At 39.9% G+C, this 26,881-nt stretch overlaps 1 protein-coding gene across 1 annotated transcript in view; it reads right to left on the reverse strand.

Annotated features, from left to right (window-relative positions):
• TMEM26 (transmembrane protein 26) overlaps nucleotides 1–25,325 on the reverse strand; it is a 46,698-nt gene extending 21,373 nt beyond the window's left edge. The window contains exons 1-4 of the mRNA XM_060127182.1: nucleotides 25,044–25,325; nucleotides 6,594–6,672; nucleotides 2,396–2,509; nucleotides 180–400 (exon numbers count right to left, since the gene is read on the reverse strand). Coding sequence (XP_059983165.1) covers nucleotides 180–400; nucleotides 2,396–2,509; nucleotides 6,594–6,672; nucleotides 25,044–25,234 — 605 coding nt within the window. The 5' untranslated portion in view covers nucleotides 25,235–25,325. The remainder of the gene's footprint in view (nucleotides 1–179; nucleotides 401–2,395; nucleotides 2,510–6,593; nucleotides 6,673–25,043) is intronic.
• Between the last annotated feature and the right edge of the window lie 1,556 nt (nucleotides 25,326–26,881).

A 26,881-nucleotide genomic window follows, 5' to 3' on the forward strand; every position in this document is an offset into this window, starting at 1 on the left:
TGTGTTAGGGGGCTGGTACCTAACATGTACCCGAACAGCAACAAATTCTATGATTCTAGCACTGGATATATGATCTCCTGAAAATCCTTATTCATGCAGAATATAAACAGTAGAACAAAAAGACAGGTGTGTGGGCCTGACCTTGAAAAGAAGGTCTTTTCATTGCAGGGCCTTCTTACCTCACATTTTCTTCTTCCAGGGTCTCACTTGTGAATTCCAGTATGTCAGCAGCTGTCCCCACAAACATAAGGAGAAGTTGAGAGAGTTGATCCCGAGTAATCCCGCCTCCAATGGGTAGAAGCCATCTTCCAATTATTAGCATTAGCAGGAATGTCTGATGGAGTCCCAAAGTCCAAACTTTCTCGCATACTGTAGATAAGTTATTTACAAAAACTTTGGCCTGTTTAAGAGAAATGTCATACAGACAGAATGATTATGAGCTATCACCTTAGAGAGAGAGGCCTTCTTCACCATGGCTGTCAGTCAATAGTTAGCTTTTGTGGAAGGTCATTTTCAGAAAATGATTCTTCACTTAATAAAGAAAGTAAAACTCTTTTCAACTGAACACGCTTAAAAAAAAAAAAAAGCTAATGTGGTCCTTACAATGGGGTAGCCTTATAACTGAAAGTAATTTAAACCTTTCACTTACTAGGGGCATTGTACTATATGATATTTTAAAAACCAATTTTGCAATGTTTTATAGATAATTTCTCATTTATCATTTCATCAGTCTCTGTAACCAGTATAACACATAGCAACATTTTAAAAATTCCATATTAAAATTTAAAAATTCCTGTATTTTTCTTTTATAGATTTCAAATCGGAATTTACTAATCTGGTAATATTTTTAGCATGGTACAAATCTTTCTTTTGATTTTTATTGCTATAAAACACTATATCAGGGCTTCCCTGGTGGTCCAGTGGTTGAGAATCTGCCTGCTAATGCAGGGGACACGGGTTCGAGCCCTGGTCTGGGAGGATCCCACATGCCGCGGAGCAACTAGGCCCGTGAGCCACAACTACTGAGCCTGCGCGTCTGGAGCCTGTGCTCCGCAACGAGAGGCCATGACAGTGAGAGGCCCACGCACTGCGATGAAGAGTGGCCCCCGCTTGCCACAACTAGAGAAAGCCCTCGCACAGAAACGAAGACCCAACACAGCAAAAATAAATAAAATAAATTAATAAACTCCTACCCCCAACGTCTTCTTAAAAAACAATAACAAAAACACCCCCACTATATCAAAGGAGAAAATATATAATAGTGTTTATTCATTACCTAAAAGTAAAGAAAGAGAATAACTATAAGGTTATTTTTACTCTGAACATTTAACATATTATTCAAAAATTCATAAGCTAGCAAATTTTATTCTGCCCCTATTCTTGGACTCTGAGAAAAATTTACAACCCATTCATGTATTCTGGATGCCATCTCTTGCCCACTTAACTTCCAAATAACTGTTAAAGTATATTATTGGCCCTATCAGTTATGATCTCTAAAGACTACAAGGGTGTAGATCTTAAGTGGATTGGATAGTGATTCCAACTGATGTATACAAGTGACTTAACTATATCTGTGCAAACTTTATTTACCCCTCTTGATCACGTGCTGATGTCAAGTGTAAAGGTTAAGGGAGGATAAAAGACAAGGCAGGATGCTAACCTGATTGAAGCCGTGAGGGAAGATCAGTAATCTTTCATTTGCACACTTCTTTGAGACTTCTCATACATTTTATTTAATTCTTGGAGGAAGCATACTAGCAGTGTTAATATTTTCAATTGTCAGATGATAAACTGAGAGACAGTGAGATTGATTTGTTCAAAGTGATCTGGGTAAGCTGTGATTGAAGCTTGAAGTAGCTCTGTTAAACCTCACAGAATCTGTAGCCTGTCTTATTGTTGAAAACATGGTTCAGTGGTAGGGGCCTTGGCCTTGAGTCTCTCCAGTATATCATTTTCTAATAGGTCATGGTTAGTTTGCCAAATATCAAGCATGAGAAGAACAAACAAGCGATTCTATTTTGGCTGGAAACCTTCCCTGACTTATTAACATAAACACCTAAAAAATATATAGGGCAGATCCCAGTCTTTCCATTATATCATTCCTTCACAAATGTATGTATCTCTCTTTGTACATAGACTGTCTGATCTAAGTGTTAAAGGTTCCTTAATACTGCAGGTTAAATATATTTATTAATGTATATAAGATATATATGCCCGTTATGCAAGTTAAATATGTTTAATAATATTTTTAAACAATTATCTTGTGAATTCCTGAGCCAAACAATTGGCAGATTTCCCTAGGGAAGAATGAGCTGAAAGGTATAGAGCATGTTATCCTCACCAAGTGAAAAGGTGATCTGCTAGATCCTTTAATATACAGTGAGAAAGCTCTCACCGTCTCAATGAGATCATCCGCTCTGTTGGTTTGTTCAGTTGACAACAGAGTTTGATTGAAGTCTTCTTTGGTGCTGGTGTTCTTTGACATTCCTTCAGATTGGCTACTGCAATACTAAGAAGTGTTTTAAAAAGCAGTATGTCAAAAAATATCACAGTAGGTAGAGTTTAAGATGGCTTCAATGTGTCTAAGAGGTTATGAGCAAATATGTGACGTTTCACGGTATGCATAAACATTTCTGAAAATCAGAATATAGGCTTGAGATAGAAAACCACTTTTCAGCTAATATGAGAAAAGAGTCAACTATACATGTCTTATTTTTCCACAAGTCTATGAGGATGTAGATGCTCTGAGTTCATTGTGGAGAGCTGTAGAATTTATGGATCGATCACTGTGTTCCCTTCCTTGAACCCTGGATCAATTATAAAACAAACCAACAACCAATGATAGCATGTATGATCCTGGTCAAAGCATTCATTCTAAGATTTTTGTTTCTTGTCCAGAGGCCTCTTTATCTAAAATACCACTTTGCTAATATAGATAATTCAGTTACTTTCAATCATGCCTGTTAAGCACTGTAGCAACCCCCCCCCAAAATAATAATAAATTAACATATTCACCCACCAACATATACATCTTGTGTCACTTTAGAAGTCAGTTTAGGTTTATAAAAAATTTAGCAATAGACCTAAAATAAATGGCACTTTTCCCCCTTCTTGTTCTTTCATTTTGCATGCAAATTTCTACAAGTGAACTGTGGATGATTTTTATCCAGCCAGATGCTGGGAATCTGAGGTACAGAAAGAGAAGAAAAAAGTACATAAGAGAGGAAAGGGGTGGCACTTGAAAATGTAACTGTAGCCAATGATTATTTCACAAATGGGTAAAAAAAAAAATATATATATATATATATATATATGGTTGTTTTTTTTAAAAACATCTGCAGAGCAAACGTACTTTTGAAACACATACACATGCACAAACACACACACATGATCACACATTTGGATTTAGAGAGAAATTATTATTTTTTAAATGCTAACATTGTGAGAAGTGTATTTTTCTTAATTATTCTGGGTACTTCATCGATCATTCTATGAGCTACTTGGAAAAGTAGAAAAGAAAGTCTGTCAAGAAGCTATTTTTTTCCTCCCTTCCATCAAAACAACTAGTGTTACGACAAGAATAATTAAGAAAAATGGCCATGTGCTGTAACTCTAAGAGCAAAAATGCAGTTGTTTGTACCCTTTTTTTTTGTACAGCTAAGGCTCCGAGAAAAGATAATAAAGATAACAAATTAAATCTTTGAGCAACAAATCCTCATTGCAGAGGAGTTTGGTGACTCTATCTAAGAACCTCATGTTCAATAGGAAACAAATTTGACCACTTCTCTTACAGGCATGAAAAGCAGATTGTATATTTAAAACGGTGACCCTGATATGTTTTTTTACATTCTTATCACTGAAAATCCATAGACATCTTGTTATTTTTAAAACATCGTCATCTATACTGCAGCATAAGATAACTTGATAGCAAATAGTTTTGTAGTTCGTGTTATGGTATAAAGACCTGAGTCCCTCTTTATTCTTAGAACTCTATTTGTTATAAATTGATACGACTTTCCTTTAAGTGGCAGCTGCCTTAGGACTGCAAAGAACAGTGGGTTTGACTCCTAAGACCTAACCTGACTTATATGGTTTTTATGGTAATATTGTTTACATTCAGCATTGTGTAAGTGAGTGATGTGCACGATCTGGGTGCCAACAAGTCACTTTTTCGTGGGCTCTGTCTTAAAACTTTTAATAGCTTCAAAAGTACTCCGTTGGGTCAACCAGACTGTGACACCATCAAGACCAGAAAATTTCCATTGCTTGAATTGTGCCACTTCATAAATAGACTTGACTAAGAGTTAAGGTCATAACTGTTGTCGTAAGCATTTTGTTTCCATTCAGGTAGACCCAGCCAGATTCAGAAATGAAGGTACAGAATTGATCATCGAGGAGAAATGTTTTCAGGAAATAGGTCAGCATGTTTTTCAAATGCCAAGTCATAGGTTAGAGCATTTAGGGTATAGAGTAAAGGGAAAATGTGAAAGGAAATTAAATTATCCTTTCCCATCATGAAAAATCCAGATGATTTTGATGCAAATTCCTGTAACACACAGAACACATGATAGAGAAAGGCAGTGTGGTTTAATGCACTAGGGCTCAAGACTCAGGTTCTAAGCCCCAGAACTGTGGTTGATTAGCTGTGTGGCCTTGGGAAAATTACTTAACCCTTCTTAGTCTCAGGGTCCTCTTCTATAAAATAGAAATCCATATACCATGTCTAACTTAAGAAGTTGCTGGGTGTATACATGAGAAAATGTATCTGAAAATACTTCGAAATGAAGGGACTATATGAAAAAAGTGATTATTATCATAACCAAAATTTCCTACATGAATGGACTAAGAATTTCTCTACCTCCCTTTATTCTGCCATTTCTTATTTCTTTAAACGCAATGCCAATACTTTTTTGTCTCTCTCTCACTTTTTTCTACTTCTGTCTCTGCCCAGCCTGCCCAATTCAATCACTGGGCATTCGTTTTAATTCTCAGTGTCAAAATGAGTCAAATCCATTACTGCTAAAGGTCCAATTTCTTTTGTAGTATGAAAATTAAAGAGGTACTGCCCAGGGCTCAAAAATCTTTTTTTTCTTAAAAAGAGAGCTTTTGGTTGCATGCTATTTGTTGTAATAGGATTGGACCTGTATATCAATTAACTGTGCAACGCATTTATATTATAAAAGCATTTGGGGAAATGAATTGTTATTGTGGATGATAGCCACGTCATAGAATTAGATGTGAAGGAAAAAAATGATTCAAATCACCAGAGCTTATTTTTATATATCCTTGAAAGCAGTAAGTAGTAAGGAAATTGAAACAGTCCCCTAATCCTTATGGTACAGTTTTTAAAAGCTATAATAACTTGAACCAACCAATCTACTGTGACAAAAATACTTTTGCTACAAACATATAGAGAGTCTTTGACTTCAGTGTTTTTTAAACAGGAGATTTAGGCAGACAAATGTTTTCTTCATGCCTACATCATTGGTACATGCTTGTGGAATTCAGAAATAGTCTACAGAACTAAATTCCCATCTGTGTGCCTAAAATTTGGAGCAAGCATTTTCCAGATAAGGTTTGAATATCTGAAACATATATAAGAGGCTTAACTTTGCTATAAAATGGCCAACTGTAGCAAAGAAATCTGTGAAACAGTCTCACAGATTTTACCAGTAAATGTCCTAAAATAATATTATAACTACTGTAAAACATATGAACCTGTAACCTGCACCCTGAAGATGTGATGTCCAGGCTGCAGTCTGATGGACTTCACCAACTGGCACCCCCACTGTTGTACAGGAGCATTTACAACAATCAATGACCGAATCCAGCCTAGAGCCTGCTACCTAGGGTTGCCCAGGCAAGAAGCAGCTCACTTAAAAATCAGTACCTCCCTCTGTATCTCCCTAATATAGATTAGGGACTCTTATTGGAACCCACTGTTTGTTTTCTGGGTCAGTGTGGTCTTAAAACAGAGAGCCCACCCTTCCTGATGGTAGGTCCCCTGGCTCCTCTCCTTTACCCTTATTTCGGGTCCCTAGGGTGAAATTCCTATTTTACTGAGACAGTTCATAGGACCCTCAAAAGTGAATCTCCTGTAACCTGCAAAGCCTGTATTTTAAGACAGACTACTACAAATAGCCCCTCCAAGTTTGATTGTATTTGTATAGCTGAGTACAGATGATGGGGTTTCTTTTTTGTTTCTGTTGTCCCTAAAAATGTCATTTTATAGGATGCTAGATGACTGAGCCCTGCCCGTTCTTAGCACAATAACTCGTTGAAGCGGCAAGGGTTAAAACCAGAATTGTATATCCCCATGTAAACTGTAGCATATTGGAGGGGAAGTCTTAAGAACAAGATCTCTAACCCAAATTGTTAATGAATGATGTAGTCTTAAATCTTACATGAATGCAACATTTTCATGGGGTTTTACAGATCATGGATTCACTTCCTTTTCGCTGAGGCCTCTTACTTATTCAAATCTTGATAACTCCAGTTCCTTAGAAAAGTGCATTTCTGACAGAAATTGGATTATAATATGAATGTAGTTTATTGCTGAGTATTCCACTTCCCTACTTTCCAAAAGGACATACCTGGGTCTCATGGTGCATTTCAAGAAGCCATAATGATGGAACAATGCTAATGAGATATAAAAATATGGCTGGTGAAAACCTGTGAAAGAGGAAAAAAAAGATAGCTCAGCTTTTACAAAATTTTTTAAAAAGAAAACAAGTGCACATACCCTGACCACACTGAGTCAGATCATTTTATCTCAAGTGTTTATTTCTAAGGGGGAAAAAGCATTATGTGATTCCTGCCATATGGATTATAGAGAAACAAAGTAACTGTAAAAGGCACTAGCAGCTGTCATTCTCACTGAATTTCTAATCCAATTAATAGATGTTAATTTTAATATAGTTTAATGGGGTACTGCCAATTAGTTTCAGGCACAAAACTGTATATTTTGTATTTAATACATTTTACAAAAAGCAAATACAGAAATAGTAAATCTTGGATTTTTGAACATTGTACTTTCAGAAAGATTGGCTACATTTTTCAACATTAACCTGAAATTCTGAGAGCTCAAATAGTAACGTACAAAAAGACAAAAATCAGATGATATGTACTGAAGGAAATCAACTGGCTTTGTGTGTTTCTGCTAAACGTGGTACAAATAAAAATACAGGCACGTCTCATTTTATTACGCTTTGCTTTATTGCACTTCACAGATATTGTATTTTTTACAAAGTGAAGGTTGCTGGCTACTCTGCGTGAAGGAAGTCTGTCTATCAGCGCAATTTCTCCAACAGTATTTGCTCATTTTGTGTCTCTGTGTCACATATTTCAAACTTTTTCATTATTATTATATTTGTTACGCTGATGTGTGATCAGTGATCATTGATGTTACTTCCAAGACTCACTGAAGGCTCAGATGATAGTTCGCATTTTTTAACAATGGAGCATTTTTAAATTAAGGGTATGTGCATTGATTTTTAAAACAATGCACACTTAAAAGACTACAGTATAGTGTAAACATAACTTTTAAATGCACCGGGAAACCAAAAAAATTCATGTGACCTGCTTTATTGCAGTGGTCTGGAACTGAACCTGCCGTATCTCCAAGGTATGCCTATACCAACAAACAACAGATGAAGGCTTTGGTATTTTTCTAAAGAGCTATCTATATTAATTATTTTCAGACTCAAAATTCAGAGGGCAATTCAAAGAGAGTGCTTTTGTTTGTAGTCAGACACATCAGGTTCAAATGTTAGTGTTGCCACTGACCTCTGTTTGCTTCCTAATCCACAGAATGGGAACAGTCATATACTAGCTTAGGCTGCCATAACAAAATACCACAGACTGCATGCCTTCAACAACAGAAATTTATTTTCTCACAGTTCTGGAGATCAGAAGTTCAAGATCCTCACATGTCCTTTCCTAAGTGCATACACATCACAAGGACAGAAAGAGATTTCTCTCTTTTTTTTTTTTTTTGCGTCACGCGGGCCTCTCACTGCTGTGGCCTCTCCTGTTGCGGAGCACAGGCTCCGGATGCGCAGGCTCAGCGGCCATGGCTCACGGGCCCAGCCACTCCGCGGCATGTGGGATCTTCCCGGACCAGGGCACGAACCCGTGTCCCCTGCATTGGCAGGCGGACTCCCAACCACTGCGCCACCAGGGAAGCCCCTTTTTTTTTTTTTTAATTTATCTTTTGGCTGCATTGGGTCTTCGTTGCTGCATGCAGGCTTTCTCTAGTTGCTATGAGCGGGGGCCACTCTTCATTTCGGTGTGCAGGCTTCTCATGGCCGTGGCTTCTCTTGTTGCAGAGCATGGGCTATAGGAGTGTGGGCTTCAGTAGTTGTGGCATGTGGGCTCAGTAGTTGTGGCTCGTGGGCTCTAGAGCCCAGGCTCAGTAGTTGTGGTGCACCAACTTAGTTCCTCCGTGGCATGTAGGATCTTCCCGGACCAGGGCTCGAACCCGTGTCCCCTGTATTGTGGCATGTGGGATCTTCCCGGACCAGGGCTCGAACCTGTGTCCCCTGTATTGGCAGGTGGATCCTTAATCACTGCGCCACCAGGGAAGGCCCTCTCTTCTCTTCTTTTGAGGCCACTAATCTTATTATTTTAGAACCCTACCGTTATGAACCTCATTTAACCTTACTGACTTCCTAAAAGCTCTGTCTCTAAATACAGTTACATTGGGGGTTAGGGCTTCAACATATGAATTTGGGGAGAACACAGTTCAGTCCGTAGCTGTCACATTTATCTCACAGGAATTTTTATTATACAGTTGACCCTTAAACAATGTGGAGGTTAGGATCACTGACCTTCTACATAGTTGAAAATCCACATATAACTCTGTAGTCGGTCCTCTGTATCCACAGTTCCACATCCACAGATTCAAACAACATGGGACATGTAGTACTATAGTATGTATTTCTTGAAAATAATAGGTATATAAGTGGACTTGCACAGTTCCAACCCATACTGTTCAGGGGTCAACTGTACTTTCTATAAAGCAGTGCCTGGCAGAGTTGGGCATTCAATAACAAGTAGCTACTACTAATATAATTATGGGACATTGTGCAATGAAAACATGTCCTTAAAAATTTGAAAGAAGATGAAAATTACATACTTTCCAAATTTATTTCTTCCAATTTCATTTAATTTAGATTGGAATCTTGCTTTATGAATCATCTTAAAGTCAAAATTGTAAGTCAATATAATTCTATTAAAATACTTTTAGTACACATATGTGATGGTTTAAAGTGACCTGAAAAATAGAAATGTTAATTGCTCAAAAATAGAATTGTTTGAGATGAAATGCTACTAAATTCATACTGTTATAATCCAGTGGGGGAAGAAGTGAGCAAACCTAAATGCAGGAAAATTTTTAGAATGGACTTTTTAAAGGCTGTTAACCCTTTCATTAATATCTCCTTTCAACTTCTGAGGAGAAGAAGGGAGAAAGGGTAAAAGAAAGAGAGTCTTTTAAAAAAATCAGTATTTAATATGTATAGCTGATTTACTTTTGTTATAAAGCAGAAACTAACACACCATTGTAAAGCAATTATACTCCAATAAAGATGTTAAAAAAAATCAGTATTTAAATGGACACTACCCTACCTTTGAATTCCTGCAAAAAATAATTTTGAAACAAAGGGGTATGGGTCATGATATTATTAAAATCTGGTTTAGACGATGGCTGGGCTGCAGCAAGATATCAAAAGCCCCCATGTTGAACATGCTTTCAAAAAGAAAAGGAACACTTAATTCTTTGACCTTCCATATCAAGGGAGACATCAGGAGAGAATATTTCCTTTGTGAAATTGGGAAAGGAAATGAATTCTGGTTGGAGGGACAGTCAGAGGGAATATGTAAATGTCTGTTTGGATACATCAAATGTTGGCTGGACTGCAGTTTTGTTGACTCTCTTGGAATTAATTTTGGAATTAACTCCCCTAACAATACTGAAGACTCTAGACTGAACATAACATAGCTCTTGAAAGAGGTTAAGAATAAAAAAGAACAATAACCCTTAACATCTTCTATGCATAAGATTTATTTCTATAACTGGAAAAAAATACTATCCTGGTTCAACATATTTCCTCTAATTAGGAATCTAGTTATATTAGAAAACAAAAAACTTCCAAATCCAGGATTTTCTGTGCTGCTTACTACAGAAAATCTAAATTCTCTCTCTGATATTCAAAGCGTCCATTATCTAGTCTTATCTCCCCTTCCCCTTCCTCTTCCTTTACCACATTCTATCAAGCTGAGCAACTCAGTAGTTTCAACCCGCTGTGTATTTAAAAGGAAACAAAACAAAATGTTTTAGAAAGTTTCCCTCACTTCAGCCCCTCTTCATCAGACCTATTTGATGTAAGTGAAAAGGGGCTGGGAAGAGGGAATCACATTTAACCCCCCGAGAATTAATCATATTCAGCTCAAGAGTGTATGAGTCCATAGTCTTTCTCCCCCTATTTCCCACCCTCTTAACCCTACACCTAAGAGGATTTGCTGGAATTTCCAAAGGCTTCCAGGTAGAATTACCAACGAAATGCCTAGTCTGCGAAGTGGTCAATAGCAAATGAGAATCAGGAGCTTCCTTCCCTACTTTCTCCCCCCTCCCCCCTCCCCTCCCCTCCCCCCCTCCCCTCCCCCCTCCCCTCCCCTCCCCTCCCCCCTCCCCTCCCCCCTCCCCTCCCCCTCCCCCTCCCCTCCCCTCCCCCCCTCCAGTAGCAGGCTATGGTAGTTGTACAACTGAAATTTCTTTTTTTTTTTAATTATGGAGAAAATAAGTCTCTATAATCTAGAGAAGTATTAAAACATGTATGATAGGTTTTATTTGGGACATGAAGAAGACATTTCAACCATATGTCACATATGTTTTATTGGACCATGGGTCCCTGTTAAGAGCAAAGGGCTCTATTGCCCCTTCGGCTTGGTCCATCTGAGAAGAGAGGCTCTGACATAGTTTTTGGAGCAAACGTCCCTTCAAATTATGACTGCCTGTTTTGGAAAGCCCTCCTCTTACATCTCTACCCATCGACGTCCTTCCTGTATTTTGCAATATAGGAATTAATGGCAGCAGTTAATCTTAACTTGTATTTTTCTTGTGACCCAACACATTCTCCCCTGTTTTCTTGTTATGTGTATATATGACTTCGCTCTCCTAAGTTCCTTGAAGACAGATCCTGAGTCATATATATCTTTATGTCCCTTCCCTCTTCCCTCTCCTTCATTTTTTCCCCTCCTCAGTGGTCTCAGGTGTCTTTTTAAGTCTTTAATTAATGTTTATTAAGCAAATACTTAAATGCTTGAATGCCTGAATTTATAAATAAAGGGAGGATTGAGCAAATGAAGTGAATGGAGGCTGCTGGCATCTACGAGGACATTTTCTTCCCATTTCAGCGGGTCTGGTAACAAGTATGCTCCTCTTGTTGTGTCCCTTGAGGAACTGTGACACTGTGGTAGCATTTTCATGAACTTGAGAGACCCAAACTTGAATCTTGCCTCTTCTATTCATTCATCTTTAGAAAGTCGCTACCTTTCCTGAGACTCAATGTCCTTGTCTATGGAAATGGGTATAATAATATCCACCTCATAGGGTGGTTGTGAGGATTAAATAAGACAGTGTTATGAGCTTGATACTGTATATGCTCAATACATGTGAGTTGCTGCCTTACCCAGGCTCAGCTCTGCAGATACACTCATGGCCACATATTCAGCAGACCCACAGAATACCTGGTTAGAAGATTGTTTCTTCAAATAACTTAAAATCAATCCCATTTTTAAACTATGGTTCTCAAAACCAAACCTATTTGAGACTCCCTGAATCAAGGGAAGTTGTTTGCAGTGCTGTGGACATCATTATGTCTAACTTCACGTTCACGGTTAAGGCAGTTACTGTCACACAGTCATGGTTGGCGTGGGCTTTTTGCTCATCATGACTTATAAAATGCTGTACCATCAGCACCCTGCCTACCTCTTGGTCTCTGTTGCTTGCATTCTTCCTCACTGTGCTCCTATAATGGTGTCTTCTTTCAGTTCTGGAAAAAAGCTGAGTGAGTTCCTAACTCAGACCTTCACACATGTATTTCTCCCCCTTGAAATACCTCTCTCCCTCACTTTTCACCTGATTATCTCCTTCTCAAAATTCATGTCAGCTCTATAGGACTCCACAGAAAAGCTTTCCTTGTCCTTCCAGCCTAAATTAGATCTCCTTGTTACACTTGTTCTATATATAACACTCTTCACTTTCACCCCATACAGTTTCAAATTTTATAACTATATATATGTGTATGTGTACCTGTGGTCACTAATTGTCTCCCAGCAATTCTGAGTAATATTGGAGTGGCCAAAAAGTTCGTTCGGTTTTAAGTAAAGATAAAGGAAGCTTTTCATTTTCATGAAGACCTTTATTGAACAACGTATTCACTAAATGAACGAACTTTTTGGCCAACCCAATACAAGCACAGAATTGTGTCTTGTCTGCTCAACATTATGCCCTCAGCTCCTTCCACAGTGTTTGGCACATGATGGGCTCCCCCAGATAGTCAGTGATTTCATAAGGTCCTAGTTGATTTATAATTCCAACTTTCTTGACACTCTGTTGCTGGTTTGACTAGAAATCTCTTTTTGAAATATCATCATAAATTGATTCTTATCAGAAGTTTTTCTGAAGGAAACTAATTATTCTGTTCTTGTATAAATTTGGTATTTTTTTGCCACTACGAAGGATTTTAATATTTCAAGATGACATTTAGCTGTTACTTATTATTTTGAAGGTTTGTCATATTCTTGATAGTTCATTGTCAGTGATTCATTTTTGGAACCAAGGAGAATGTGAATTCTAAAAATTAAAAACTAAGCCTGATCCCACCTTTTTCTGGGTAATTAACCAAATTGCATGCCCTTTCTTAGGGGCTACAAATCATTTTACTCCAGTTTTCATGTCTTAATTGTATCAAAAGTAAGTAGATACCAACCACAAGCACTAATACCAAAGAGGGGTCTAGCCATCTCAGAAATAAATCAGGTTTCTGGTTGCTTGTTTATAAAATTATGTTACACTATTGAGAGACTGACAAAAACTGATAAATATATGATTAAATGAATAAGACATGTCCAGGTGGGATATTTTTACAAAATTGATAATACCTGATTACTGATGAGCTACCTATCCTTGGAAACTCAGACTTATTACAGTTCCAACTATCACTACCCTATCACAATATAGAAGATGCCCAGCATTAATACTTTAATGCCAAGTTGCTTTCCCTTTGCTCAGCTAGTTTTTCTAAATTCCAGCCTTCCTGAAGATAATGTTTCTCCACAGAAATTTTTTTTTATTTGTTTGTTTGTTTTTTATTTCACAGCCCTTAGCCAACACACCAATTCTCTCTAAATACACAGCAGGAGCACCTTACATTAAAGGATGTTTTTCTCTATTTGGTTACGTACTTATTTGTTCACTACTATGTTTGTAGGTCTTCCTACATGCTAGACACTGCTCTGAGCTCTTAAAGAGCTATACTCATTGCTTTATTTTCAGTTCAGTTCATCCAAATATAAAGTATCATTTGTCATACAAAGTTGTCATTTCAACATGACAGTGTTTTTCACAAAATGATTATGTCATGACATTTAGCAATTTAGCCCTGCAATGGATATCTACTTCAACTCACCATTAGCCTAGAATTAGGACTCCATTTTCCTCTTCCCCAAAATGATATTTATTATTGTTTTCTTATTGAAAAAGTAACATTTATTCACTTTAGAAACATACAACAATGGAAGTAGGCAAATAGAAGAAAAATTAACCATAATATCAGCCACTACCCTGTGCAGCTTTTCTCTCTGCAAACAGTGAGGATTCTAATCTTGTAATTATATGCATAAATCTGAAGATAGATAATATTTAAATGGAGCAAAAATAATGTTCCAAAATTACTTTGATGCGAACTGCGATTTTATTTATATTTCACTGCTCAGTATTTCCTACTCTACAAAGGCAGCGTGGAGTTGTCAGGATATACTAGACCCAGGTTTCAAAATCTCGTGTTAAACAGCCTCGAGGGTCTTCAAGATTTCTGGAGCACTTTATATTAATAGGCTTCTTTTCATGGAAATCAAGAAACTAGGTCAAGATATCCTTTCATGAGCCCCTAAACGGTGTCTAACAACTTAAGGACTGTCTGGCCTCCTTACTTGTAGACTGGTTTCTTGAGGTGGGCCTTAACAGCCACGGTTTCCATCTGGGCTGCTCAGGAGGGCTTTCTGTTAGCACAGGGGGTAAGGGTGTCCAATACGACAGCCTCCAGATAGCACCTACCTCTCTGCCACCCCTCAAAATGCACCCTGTGCTCCTCTAGAACACACGACCCCCAAATGCCTGGGAAATCACTAATCTGTCATCACCTCCCTCCTAGAGCCCTTTGCTGGTGCCCGCCCATAAGGGAGGAGCAGGGGGAGGGGAGGCCACAACCAAATGGCCGTAGGCTGGTGAGAACTCCCCACCAATGGAAAATTGAATATGGAGTGTGTATGTTTCAATAGGTACCAAGATCAGATGATGGGTTTGTTTTGTCCAGGATCTTATGGGGGAGCAGACTAATAACGAGAATAGAAGAGACAGGGAGGAACTTCAGATGGGTTAGGAATGCCTATTACAGTGGAATCGTTCTTTAGATTTCCAAAGCCCTTGAAGAATGCCCACATCTAGGTTTTGTAAAAAGGAGAATACTTCTGAAGCTGAACACTAGGCCTTTAATTATAACTTTCTTTGTTCATTGTCACTGATTGTTTTTTTCAATAAGGTAACATTCTCAAAGTATATTATCAACCACTAGCAAAATTAGTATTACATACTTCACTTAAGAATTTCCAAGATGATATCTAAAGCAAGAACAGACTCCATTAAAATTGAAGTTGCTCACGTTCAAACCTCAACAACATGATTCAGGATGACTAAACGAGCTCTAGGGACAAAATATGCATCGATTTTTAGGATCTACATTACTGGTTTTCTCATAGAATTTCTGAGGCAAAGGAAATCGTGACATCTTCGTAAATGAACTGGTTCCAGCTGAAACCCTGTGTATTACCATCATGATATTCCCTCAACCTGAAAAGCCCTTCTCTCTTCTCTCCACTCTTGTAAAACCACCAGCCACTTCAAAGGCTAGGACATAAAGCACATACCTGAGAAATTTTCCACGTCCAGCAAGTCTACCATACAGACCGTATCTTTATTCTGAAGCCTTTCTGCACTCTTGGACTTAATTTGTGGAAAATTATCTGGTTCTCAGAGTATTGTTTTGTCTTGTCCTCATATAACTGCGCATGTTTCATATTCCTTCAAGAACACCATCATAGCACCTACTATAATAAATGATTGTTTAATGAACAAGCGAACTTAAGCACTAATGACTACAGGAATTTTAATGGTCTCTCAGAGGATTAAATGCATTATGGATGTTATTTATATAACACTTCAATTTATTTCACTCTATAAAAGACAATGGTATTTATTTCTGTTCTGTGGAAGAGATTGGTTCTTCACTTCAGGACCAAAAATGAAGACGCTCTAGAATTTTTCCCCTCTTCTGTCTTCTTTTGCATCTGCTTTGATTTTACAGGGATGTCTGCTTGTGCAAGTGTCTCTGAGTCGTGGCCATGTGGAGTCTGAAATTTTGTACATTCTAAGCAAAACCATCCTAGTACTCATTAGCAAGTCACCTGAGATTTACCTACCCAATTTTGAAACAGAGTAAATACTTTGACCCTTTCTCTACTGTAGGGAATCCTTGACCCCCAAAATATATGTAGTTGTACTGTCCACAGGCAAAACCCAGTTTGGTTACCAAATGCAGAGCGCAACAAACAGGCTGATGGAGTTTAATCCGAGCGTGGGAATACTACTCTGAGTTTGGCTTCCTCATTTGCAAGTAGGAGCTAGAATAGTAGCACGAGGGCTATTGTGAGGAGTGAAGGAGGTAATCCATTCAGTGCAAAAGCCTGGCTCAATAAAAGTGAGGGCTCACCATATGCTAGGCATTGTTTTTGTGATGTATTATTACTAGTCGTGACCTTAGATAAGTGACCTAGCCTTGCTATGCGGCAGCGTCCTCATCATAAAATAGTAATAAAGATGAAAACGAATTCATTGGGTGGTCGTGAGGATCACGTGAGATAATGGATGTAAAGCAGGCTAGAAGCATCGTCAGTACTCAATAAGCAATAACTGTTACCACCTGCATCATCACCATCACTTTCATCCTCCTCCTCATCTCCATTATTAACAGACTGTCAGAAAATGGCACAGCCAATATATTAAGAGGCTATTCCTATTAATAAAATAGGTGTGTGGGGCTCAATCAGGGAAATAAGAAAGCAAAGGACTCTTGCAGGACCCAACCGAGGCTGTCAGAGGCATCCGTCATAGAGAGGACTTCTTTTTTTTTCTAAGAATTACTAATTTTTATTCTAATAAGCATACAACATTAAGTCAGTCATACACCAGCTACTTCTTGGAGGTCAGACAACCCAAAGATAAAATATAACCCCTCTCCCTGAACAACTATGGGTGGTAAGTTTATATTCAGAAAAAATAAACAAAATCAGCCCCACCTTGGCATTTTATATTAAAATTGTGGACTGTTAACAATCCTTAACGTGACTTTCAAAGAAAGTTCATTTTTTCATACCTGCATATTAAAAAATACTCTTTTATTTTTTAAAAACCACGGGTTTTCTTTAACACAATGATTTATGCAGTCCAGGTCTAACACGCCTGATATTGGTACTTTAGAGGAACTTCCGGAGTAGGGAGGGAAATGCACATGGGGAAAATAAACCTCCATGTAAAGGTGAATTTTCCATTGTTGTAAAAGTGAAGCTATTCAGATTCGTCCTGATGCTGTATGCATAATAATGTCACTGCTATGAGAAGGAGAAATGCTTGAAATTTAGAAGTAGGGATATACACATATACACTGACTCATGGGAGCTGCCCACACTAATTTGTACTTTGTTTTTCTCCCAGTCAAGTACACGAAGTTACAAAATATTATAGCCTTAATTTTCAGTTTTAAATGTCTCACTTGAACATACTGGTGGAGAAAAACACGGGCATCATTCAGTGGTTCAATTTGCTGGGGGTCCCATTCTAAATGCAGCCATAATTATTGATTTGATCCCAAGTTCATTGTGAAATAAAGGAAGAAAATATGAGTTCTTCTTAGGAGCAAAGCATAGTACTAACTCAAGATAGGTTAAGACTCTTCCTCCTAAACCATGACTCAGATCACTAAAAACAAAGTCATTTGCTGGTAATATTCAGGGTATGCCTACAAAAAGGATGCAAATATAAGTCACCCTTTTGCCTTGAGCTCAAGGTTCAGGATAGAAGACGCATACACACGAACACATGTGAAGATAATGAATATTATAAAGCTCTGGATGTACACTGCAGGCAGTGCTGATAAGTCCAATGCACAGTGGAAAGTATTATTGGAATAACTAAAAAGTTAAGGAGAGATATCAGGAAATCTGGACAGCAAATGTGAACAAGAAGAGAAACAGTTTATCTCCTGGGAGAATTTCCGGTGCCCACCCTGGCCATATGGAAATCATAGGGTCTCCTAAATGCCTTCATTTCGTCCTCTCTGATACCCAACAAGATCAGGAGAAGAGTGCTTTTATTTCCCAACGTCCTCTGTGGCGTTTTTGTAAGCAGTTTTGGTAGAGGAAGATACATATTATCAAGTACTACAGCATTATAATCCTACAGAGCTCTTCTACACTGCTCCAAACTTGTTCAGGATCAGACCTCATAGGATACCTGTCAAGTCTAGGTTTTTCATTTCCGCTGCTGAACCGTCTAAATACAATTGATTAATCAAATCAGATTTCACTGAGTTTTTTACACAATTGGTTTGAATTTGCAATCAATTTAGGATGGAATCTCTTTTGATGTTTAATTTATCTTTCCTGTTTTTAGTTGGGGGCCAGCCAGACATTTTCAAACACATGATGTTTCAAATGAGATATGGTAACAGATACACACTACTGTGTATAAAATAGATAAACAACAAGGACCTACTGTATAGCACAGGGAACTCTATTCAGTATCTTGTAATAACCTATAATGGAAAAGAATCTGAAGAAGACTATATATATACACATATATGTGTGTGTATGTATGTATGTGTATATAACTGGATCACTTTGCTGTATGCCTAAAACACTATAAATCAACTATACTTCAATTTTTTAAAATGAGATATGATCAAATATAAAATTTAGAAGGAATTTCTCACTTGGAGGCAGGGGACATGGGGAGAAGAGACAATGAAGACTAGAAGAGAAAGTCAGTATTTCTCTGCCTTCTGGGAGGATGTCGGAAGTGTCCCAAGGCACGCATAGCTCTTCTTCCTCTCACTTCTTTCATCGTCTCCCTGGCTCTTCCCTTGCCTGGCTCCTTTCTCTCTCTAATGGACTCAGCTCACACGTCGCCTCCCCAGCTAGACATCTCTCTTTCCACCCAGTGGAACCTTCCCCCGGGCCTCCATCCCTCTATAACCCATCCCACTTAGGCCTTCATAGTTCTGATCCCTCATTTGTTTACCTGCTTATTGTTACTTATCAGCACACCTGGTTTTTTTCTTCCAGTTTCACTGAGGCGCAATTGACATACAGCACTGTGTGAGTTTCAGGTTGTACAGCATTAATGATTTGACTTACGTACATCATGAAATGATCGTCACAGTACGTTTAGTGAACATCTATCTCATACGGATACAAATAAAAGAAATGGGAAGAAATACTTTTTCCTTGTGATGAGAAGTCTTAGGATTTACTCTCAGTAACGTCCATATGTAACATACGGCAGTGTTAATTATATTAATCATGTTGTACATTACATCCCTCGTACTCGTTTATCTTATAACTGGAAGTTTGTACTTTTTGACTGCCTTTATCCAGTTCCCCGTCAGCACATTTGTTTATTATTTATTTTATTTTCTGAGTCCCTTGACTAAGATACAAGTTCTTTCAGGGCAGGATTTATTCACCTCCGTATTCTTGGCACTAAAAAAAAAACATCTAACACACTTGAGATGTTCCAGGTATTTTTGCTGAATGAAGAATGATAAGGCTCTGTGTTTCCTCCAGAGAAATCTGTTATCGTTTCCCCACGCTCACCTCCCTCAGGATGTCCTTTACTTACCCAGCCTTGGCACTCTTCTCTCTCATATCTGCTTTTCCTGCTGCGGCTCAAATGCTGTAAAGCCCCCTCTCCCTCCCTACTCACCATCCCCTGGCCACGTCCCCACCCTGCCCCATCACTCCTCCCCACATCCTTTTCTCCTCTAAATTGTTAGAGTCTTAACATCCCTGCTTTCCCCATCACCAGCTCAATGATCTTTAAATGGTTTAACAACTCTGTGCCTCAGCTTCCTCACCTAAAAATGGGAGAAAACAGAAACAAAATAACTACAGATGCTGTCAGGATCAAGTGGGAAGTTCTGTAAAACACTTGAAAGAGCCCGAACATCACAAAATGCTAACTATTCACGATTATTCTTATTCCCACACATGTGAACACTTCATTGAAATGCTACATTTTATTTTAAAATCTCAAATATGTCTGTTTTCTGTTTCTTCACAGTGTCTAGCATGTGTCATGTTTACTTAGTAGGCAGGTCAACAAGTAGTTGTCTGATTCAACCTAATAAAAGAGAAGGGAGGGGACTTTCCTGGTGGCGAAGTGGTTAAGAATCCGCCTGCCAATGCAGGGGACACAGGTTCAAGCCCTGTTCTGGGAAGATCCCACATGCCGCGGAGCAACTAAGCCCGCGAGCCACAACTACCGAAGCCTGCGCGCCTAGAGCCCGTATGCTCTGCAAGGGAAGCCACCGCAATGAGAAGCCCGCACACCGCAACAAAGAGTAGCCCCCGCTCGCCGCAACTAGAGAAAGCCTGCGGGTAGCAACACAGCCAAAAATAAATAAATAAATTTATTAAAAAAAAAAAGAGAGAAGGGAAAGAGACAATGCAGAAAGGTGACCATATAAGTGAGCTGTTTTATTAACTCAATGATATTTACCTTGTATTCTTGAAATTTTGATGAAGAAAGCTCAGTACTTACAATTCTACAGTTTTATCAATAAATTCAACTTAGATTTCTACTTATTCTCAGATACCACCTGCTTTTAAGTGAACAGGCTTCAAATTTGTCACAATCTTGATCGTTTTTCTATTTCCTGAGGAATATTTTATCAGTATTAGGTAGAAAGCAACTGGAAATCTTATCTTCTGTTTGACTGTACCTAAATGGTAATTCACAGACCCTTTGGATTGTTGCCCAGACAACAGAAAACAAAATCAAGAAAAAATAAAGCAGTGATACTAATTTTCATCTTAATGAAAAGTAAGTGAAGAGCAGATGAAATTAATAAATACTAGGGGAAAAGGGCCAAATTCCACCAGCACACATTTGTTGGACTTAACAAGGAACGTGTCGTTGGCTTACCCTCTTTATTCTATAGGATTCCAACAAATTAAGCTCCTCCAACTGGCAAGTTCTTAGTGTTGATGTAATGTTGCCTGTCCCTGGACAGCTGAGCTCAGCAGCTCTAGTTCCATTTTTCCTATCCAAAGAATAGCTAAAGAAACATTCTTTGGACAAGTGTAATATGTTTGCTGCGTTTCAAGAAATTTTTTTCACATTTTCCTCTCTAGCTCTGTTTATTGTACCATGATTTCTATAGATTTGATTTATTTGGGGCCAGGTGCAAATTTTGATAAAAAGAACAATGTTCAAACTAGCCTAGAGCAGTCTAAAGGAGTTTCATGGATCCGATATTCCAGAAGAGAAATTTTCACTTCATGTGTAAACAGAGTTTAGTCCACCGTTCAGGCCTTGATTGATTGATTGATTGATTGATTGATTTTCAGTGTGAGAGGGTTGTCCCTCTTCCTCCAACTCTTCTTCTTTCTCTTGTCCTCTTTCTTCTTCTTCTCATTCTCTTCTCCTGCCTCCCCACCTCCTCCTCTCCCCCTCCTTCTTCTTCTTGACTAGTAAATAGACAATGTATTCAATTGATACAAAGGGTAGTTCTTTGACAAGTTTGTTTAAAAATTGAGGGCATAATATACATAAGTCTGTAACTTTATTCTTCTGACAACATATCATGGACATCCCTCAAAGTCAACAGATAAAATCTAGCTCATTATTATTATTTTAAAAAATTTTTTTAGCGTTACGTGGGCCTCTCACTGCGGCGGCCTCTCCCGCTGCGGAGCACAGGCCCTGGACGCACAGGCCCAGCAGCCATGGCCCACGGGCCCAGCCGCTCCGCGGCACGTGGGATCCCCCCGGACCGGGGCACGAACCTGCACCCCCCGCATCGGCAAGCGGACTCCCAACCACTGCGCCACCAGGGAAGCCCTAGCTCATTATTTTTAATACCAGCAAAATATTCTATAGCATGGGTATATTACAGTTTTTCAACCAAGCTATTGGTGAATAATCAGGTTGATTTTAGCTTTATTTTCCACTAACAAGATGAAAATTAGTATTTTTGTATGTGTGTCTTTGCATATGGGTACTTTTGGTTCTATAGGGTAGAGTCAAAATGTAAGACCAATGGATCGAAAGATACAGATATAGGGACTTCCTTGGTGGGACAGTGGTTAAGAATCCGCCTGCCAATGCAGGGGACACTGGTTTGATCCCTGGTCCAAGAAGATCCCGCATGCCGTGGAGCAGCTAAACCCGTGTGTCACAACTACTGAGCCTGTGCTCTAGAGCCCATGCTCCACAACTACTGAAGCCCATGCACTCTAGGGCCTGCATGCTGCAACTACTGAGTCCATGTGCTACAACTACTGAAGCCCATGCAAGAGCCCGTGCTCTGCAACAAGAGAAGCCACCGCAATGAGAAAGCCGCGCACCGCAACGAAGGGTAGCCCCCACTCGCCGCAACTAGAGAAAGCCCATGCGCAGCAACGAAGACCCAACTCAGCCAAAAGAAAAAGATACATATGTCTTTATATTATGTAGATCTACATAAAGATCTCTGTAGTAACATTTTCCTACTTAGAGGAACATTTTCCTACTGCCATCATTTTTACTTTATCTTTTTTTTAATTCCATCAGCCTTGATTTTCTAATGGCAACATTTTTTAATGTTCAAAACAACAAAAAATTATGCTTTTCCTTACTCAGAAAACTTCAATCCAGAAATGAAGTATGTCCCAAATCAAACCCTTTTTAAGTGTCACCATGTTATATCTGGGATAATTTTCTATATTTTTTTAGCATTCCACTTTCTGATTTTTTTCTCAAACTTATGAAAGAACAGCATGTGACCTTTGTCCATCACGAAAATGACGATATTTGTAGACTCGGTTTTATTTGGTAACATCAGTAGAACAAAGAATTACTTATCACATTTCTGTTTAGATCATTTTACAAAGACTCGTTTGTTCCTGAAATTTTATAATAGCCAAGTCTATCAAGGATTTTTTATTTTTTTTGCTAACTCTCAAATATAATCTTGATATTGAGCCAGCAAAAATTTTTTTCAGTTAGTGCTATAATATACAATATACATCATGGGCCTGTTCTGAAATAAAGATGAGAATTATTTTCTGCTTTTTGGCTCTGAACCAATGGTTTACTGGCCAGTCTCTCAGGTAAAGTTTTTTGACTTTTACAGACAGAAAATACGTCCACTGGACACAGAATATTTTTTAATAAGAAAAATAAGAAAAACTCTAGGATCTAGAAAAGACCATTTCTTTTGTATTCATTGACCATCAACATATATTATTTCATTTAATTCATAACAACCTATGAGATAAGTATTTATAGATGAGGAAACTGAGACTCAAAAAGGTTAAGTAACTTATTCAGTGCCTCACAGCAAGTAAGTAGGAAAGCCCTGATTTTTACTCCATTATCTGTCTGATTTTGAATCCCTGCTCTATATACAAACATGTCCCCAGTTTCCTGTTTAATTTGCCATATTGACCATCACCAGTTTTTGGCCCATCCTTTTCTCCTTTCTCAGTTTTAAGTTACATGTCAATCTGAGTCAATCGGTGGTCAGTGGTGATACGGACATGAAGGTTCCATTGCCTAGAGGATTTCTACACAACTGGCATGGAATTTTGACTTAATGTGAGCTAAGCCCTCACTCTTGGAGAAGAAGGAGGATATTTCAGGGCCAGTTGAGCTGTTCCTTCTTCTGAGGTTGACATGTCTCCCAGAAGCTCTGATGATGGCTGGTGGCAGGACTACTTTCCATGGAACATATTTAAGCCTCAGATTTCATCCTCACGTTACTGAAGATATTTTTTACCCTAGCGTGTTAAAGCTACTCAGTAAAAGCTAAATCAATCTCATGTGATCCGCTTGCTGGGTGAACACTTTTCTCCCTTTTGTTTCTTTAACCCTAAGGCTTATTTGGGGAACTAATACTATTTTTCTTTGAGATTTCCGAAAGGCATACTGGAAAGTTCCTCAGATCTCTCTTGCTTGATAAGCTGTTAATGGGGGGGGGGGGGGCAGTGACATTCCTCCAATCCTTGTTGTATTAAATTGATTCTACTTGAATAATTCCTTCATTGATAATTCTAGAAATTTTTCGACAGTGGAAAATTGAAGCAAGACTCACATGATTTTAAGAGACAACGCATTCTCTCCCTTGGATTGTAGTGAAATACACAGCCTTTTGTAGTTTAATATGTAAAACTGTCCAGAGGGGTTTTTTCTTTTATTTTTTCTTAATATGCCATCATGTATACAATTCTTGAATTGGCTAACAGTATTTTCCTCTATCTCATGGCAGTTGGTATTCTTCTTAAATATGGCACACATGAAAACACAGACTCATTGTTTTAAAAAATAATACAGAAAGAGGCCTAACTCAGATAAGTTTGGGCTGAACATTTCCTGGGAGTGGAGCCGTAGAGGTAGAGGCGCTTTGTAAATGGCAGGGAATCTTTTTCTCAATTCTTTGATTGCCATCCAAGTCTTTGGGGAGGAAATAAAACATCACTAAAGAGTCTGCAGTCTGGCACTTTGAGGTGAGGGCTGAACCACTGCCTGCTAGTACCTTCACCAGCGTCGTAACCCATCTTTTCTTTTTTTTTTTAACGTTGTAAATGCTATATAAACTTTATATGAGCAAACAAGCTCAGAAATGCCCATTCATCTCAAAAGTACCATCTTAGTACAAGTTAGAGCAAATTAAGATGAATCTAAGCAGGTTAAGTGAAACCAATGCCAAAATCACACATTTATATCTAAGGTAACTTCCTAAGGTGATATAGAACAAATCTAAGGGAAACTAAGCAGACTGTTTGACACAAGCAAGAAATGACACATCTGACAAGATGGGCTGACCATTAACCGAGGCTCTCGGAAGCAACCAAGCCCGGAAGACACCTGAAGCTAGTGCCATGCTGGGGCTGGTTTGCGGCGAAGCGGCTGAAACCACAGACGTGCTGCGAGTGGCTTCTCACCCCGGGAAGTGCTGCCCCCAGCGCTGCCCGATGTGCACAAGCCCTTACACAAGTCGCTGATGCCCGGCGAAGGGCATTCCCATAACTGCATGCACTCAGGCTAAGCCGTGCACAACCACACCCCAAATTCAGAACGCAGAGCACATGACACCCCCGTCGCCCCACTACTCTCCCACTTTGGAGCACTTTCTGCAGAGCATGCAAGCGCTTCCCTTCTTTTTTCCCATCTTTCAAGTTGCTAGACCTGGGTGGGTGGGTGGCGCGTGGCTGCAACTGGAGCCTTCCCCTCTCCCGGGTTGCCCTGGGACCCTGGGGCACTCCGTTGTGTCCAAGTGACGCCCAAGCATCCCGCGCTCCTTCGATGCTCCCAGCGAGGACAAAAGGGGTCCTCCGCATCCCAGTAAAGAATCGTCGGGGAGACGGGCTCTTGGGCCGCCTGAGAGTGCCGCAGGGGACAGCGCTCGGGGACTCGGCGTGCCCTCCCTCACCCAGGGTACGCTCACCACTTGTAGCCTCTGCCGCGCTTGAATTTGAGGGTCAGCGCCGTCTCCAGAAAAAGCAAGAGGTTGAGCAGCGCCAGCAGCCAGTACCACGGCTCCTTCTTCACCTCGGTCACTCGCCAGACTCCAACCAGCGAGTGCAGCACGAAGAGCAGCCGGGTGGCCAGGGCGTTGAGCAGGACCAGTCCCTCCATGCCGCCCGGCGCGCTCTGCCCGCGCCCCGCAGACCCCGCCGCCCGGAGCACCCGAGCCCGCCCGAGGGCGGGACGCGACACAGCTCCGAGACCTGCCGCTGCTGTCGTCCTCCCTCACCCTCCCGCGAACTGGAGCGAGCGGAGCGCCCCTCCCCCAAACTTCCTGAGAACTCTTGAAAGAGAGGCGATTCTGCACCCAGCTTTTCGGGCTTTCCGGGGAGTCTGGGGCTGCGCTGCTCGGGCTCCCAGGCGTTATTCTCCCGCGCTTGCCCATCCCCCTCCCAATCCCGGGGAGTGGGGAGGGCTCTCTCCGTCCCTGCCCTCGACCCCCGCCGCCCGGCCTCCGTGGGGTCCTCGAGAACCTCGCCGCTCCGAGGAATTGGAAAGAGGGAGGCGGACTGAAGGTCGTGGGGCTGCATAGCCAGAAAGGGGGAGGGGGACGTCGGGGGCTGGGGGGTTCCCTTACTTTTCCACTGAAGTACTTTAATTCACTCACACTTCTTGCAGGAACAGGCTCTCACGGTGACTCTGAGATGGGACGCAGGAGAGCCGGAGAATCTGCTGCGCAGGCAGGTTTAGAAATAAGGTTCCAGCCCAGTTTGAAGAATTAAAACTTTCCCGGACCAGAGGAAACGAGGCACCCTGGGCTTTCCCAGAGCTCCCTGCCCCTCCCTTAGCAGACGGGTAGCCCGGGTCACTTCCACTGTTTGGACCAGGTGTTATTAAAGCAAAGAGATAGTCTTTATTATGTCTCGCCCCCCCCACACACTATTTTTTCTGAAAGGAAGTAGGGTGGCAAGACGAGGGCAGAGGGGACAGTGAGGGGGAGACAAGATAAAGCTAGGCTTAGGTCAGACGGAGAAATTCATGGAGTAGGACACTGTACCCTTGACATCAATGACTCATGAAGTAAACTCCGACTTGCCAGCACCCAAGGCAAAGAGGCAACTGAAGTCAGCGTTTCCCAAAGCACCTTCATGATTTTTGTTTCCTTGTTTGGTCTCCTACCACCTGTACCACTATTAACTTAACATTTTTCCTTAAACGCACTCAAATTTTTACTGAAATAATTTTTAAAGAAATCTTTGTATCACTTGTAAATGGAAAATCAGTGTAGTAGGCTATAAATGGAAGGTAATTACCAAAAATCAATAGAATAAAATGAAGCTAAGTTATTGAGATCTTGCTAGATATTAATTATTACCTTCCAAGCCTCTGTGCCTCAACCTCCCTCTTTCTGGGAAAATAAAGAAATGCTAGTCCTGGGACTTTCCTGGTGGTCCAGTGGTTAAGACTCTGGGCTTCCACTGCAGGGGGCTCTGTTCCATCCCTGATGAGGGAACTGAGATCCCCCATGCCTCGTGATGCGGCCAAAAAAAAAAGCTAGTCTTCTTACTACCAAGCAGGAATGCTCTCTTGACCACGTTAGTAAAATTGAAAGTAAAACTCAAAGAGAATTGTCTTTCTTGCTTAGGTTTATTCAGTCTAAAATCATCCCATCCCTGTCTTAAATTAGGTTGAAATCTCTGAATTATACGATTACTGTCTTCATTAGGTGAAAAAAAATCCAGTTACTTAAAAGAAACTCAGTTATTTCTGGTGCTGTGATTAAGGAGATTTCTTTTTTCCTGTGCGTCTGCATTCTTC

The sequence above is a fragment of the Lagenorhynchus albirostris genome, chromosome 16, assembly GCF_949774975.1.
Source record: "Lagenorhynchus albirostris chromosome 16, mLagAlb1.1, whole genome shotgun sequence".
NCBI lineage: Eukaryota > Metazoa > Chordata > Mammalia > Artiodactyla > Delphinidae > Lagenorhynchus > Lagenorhynchus albirostris.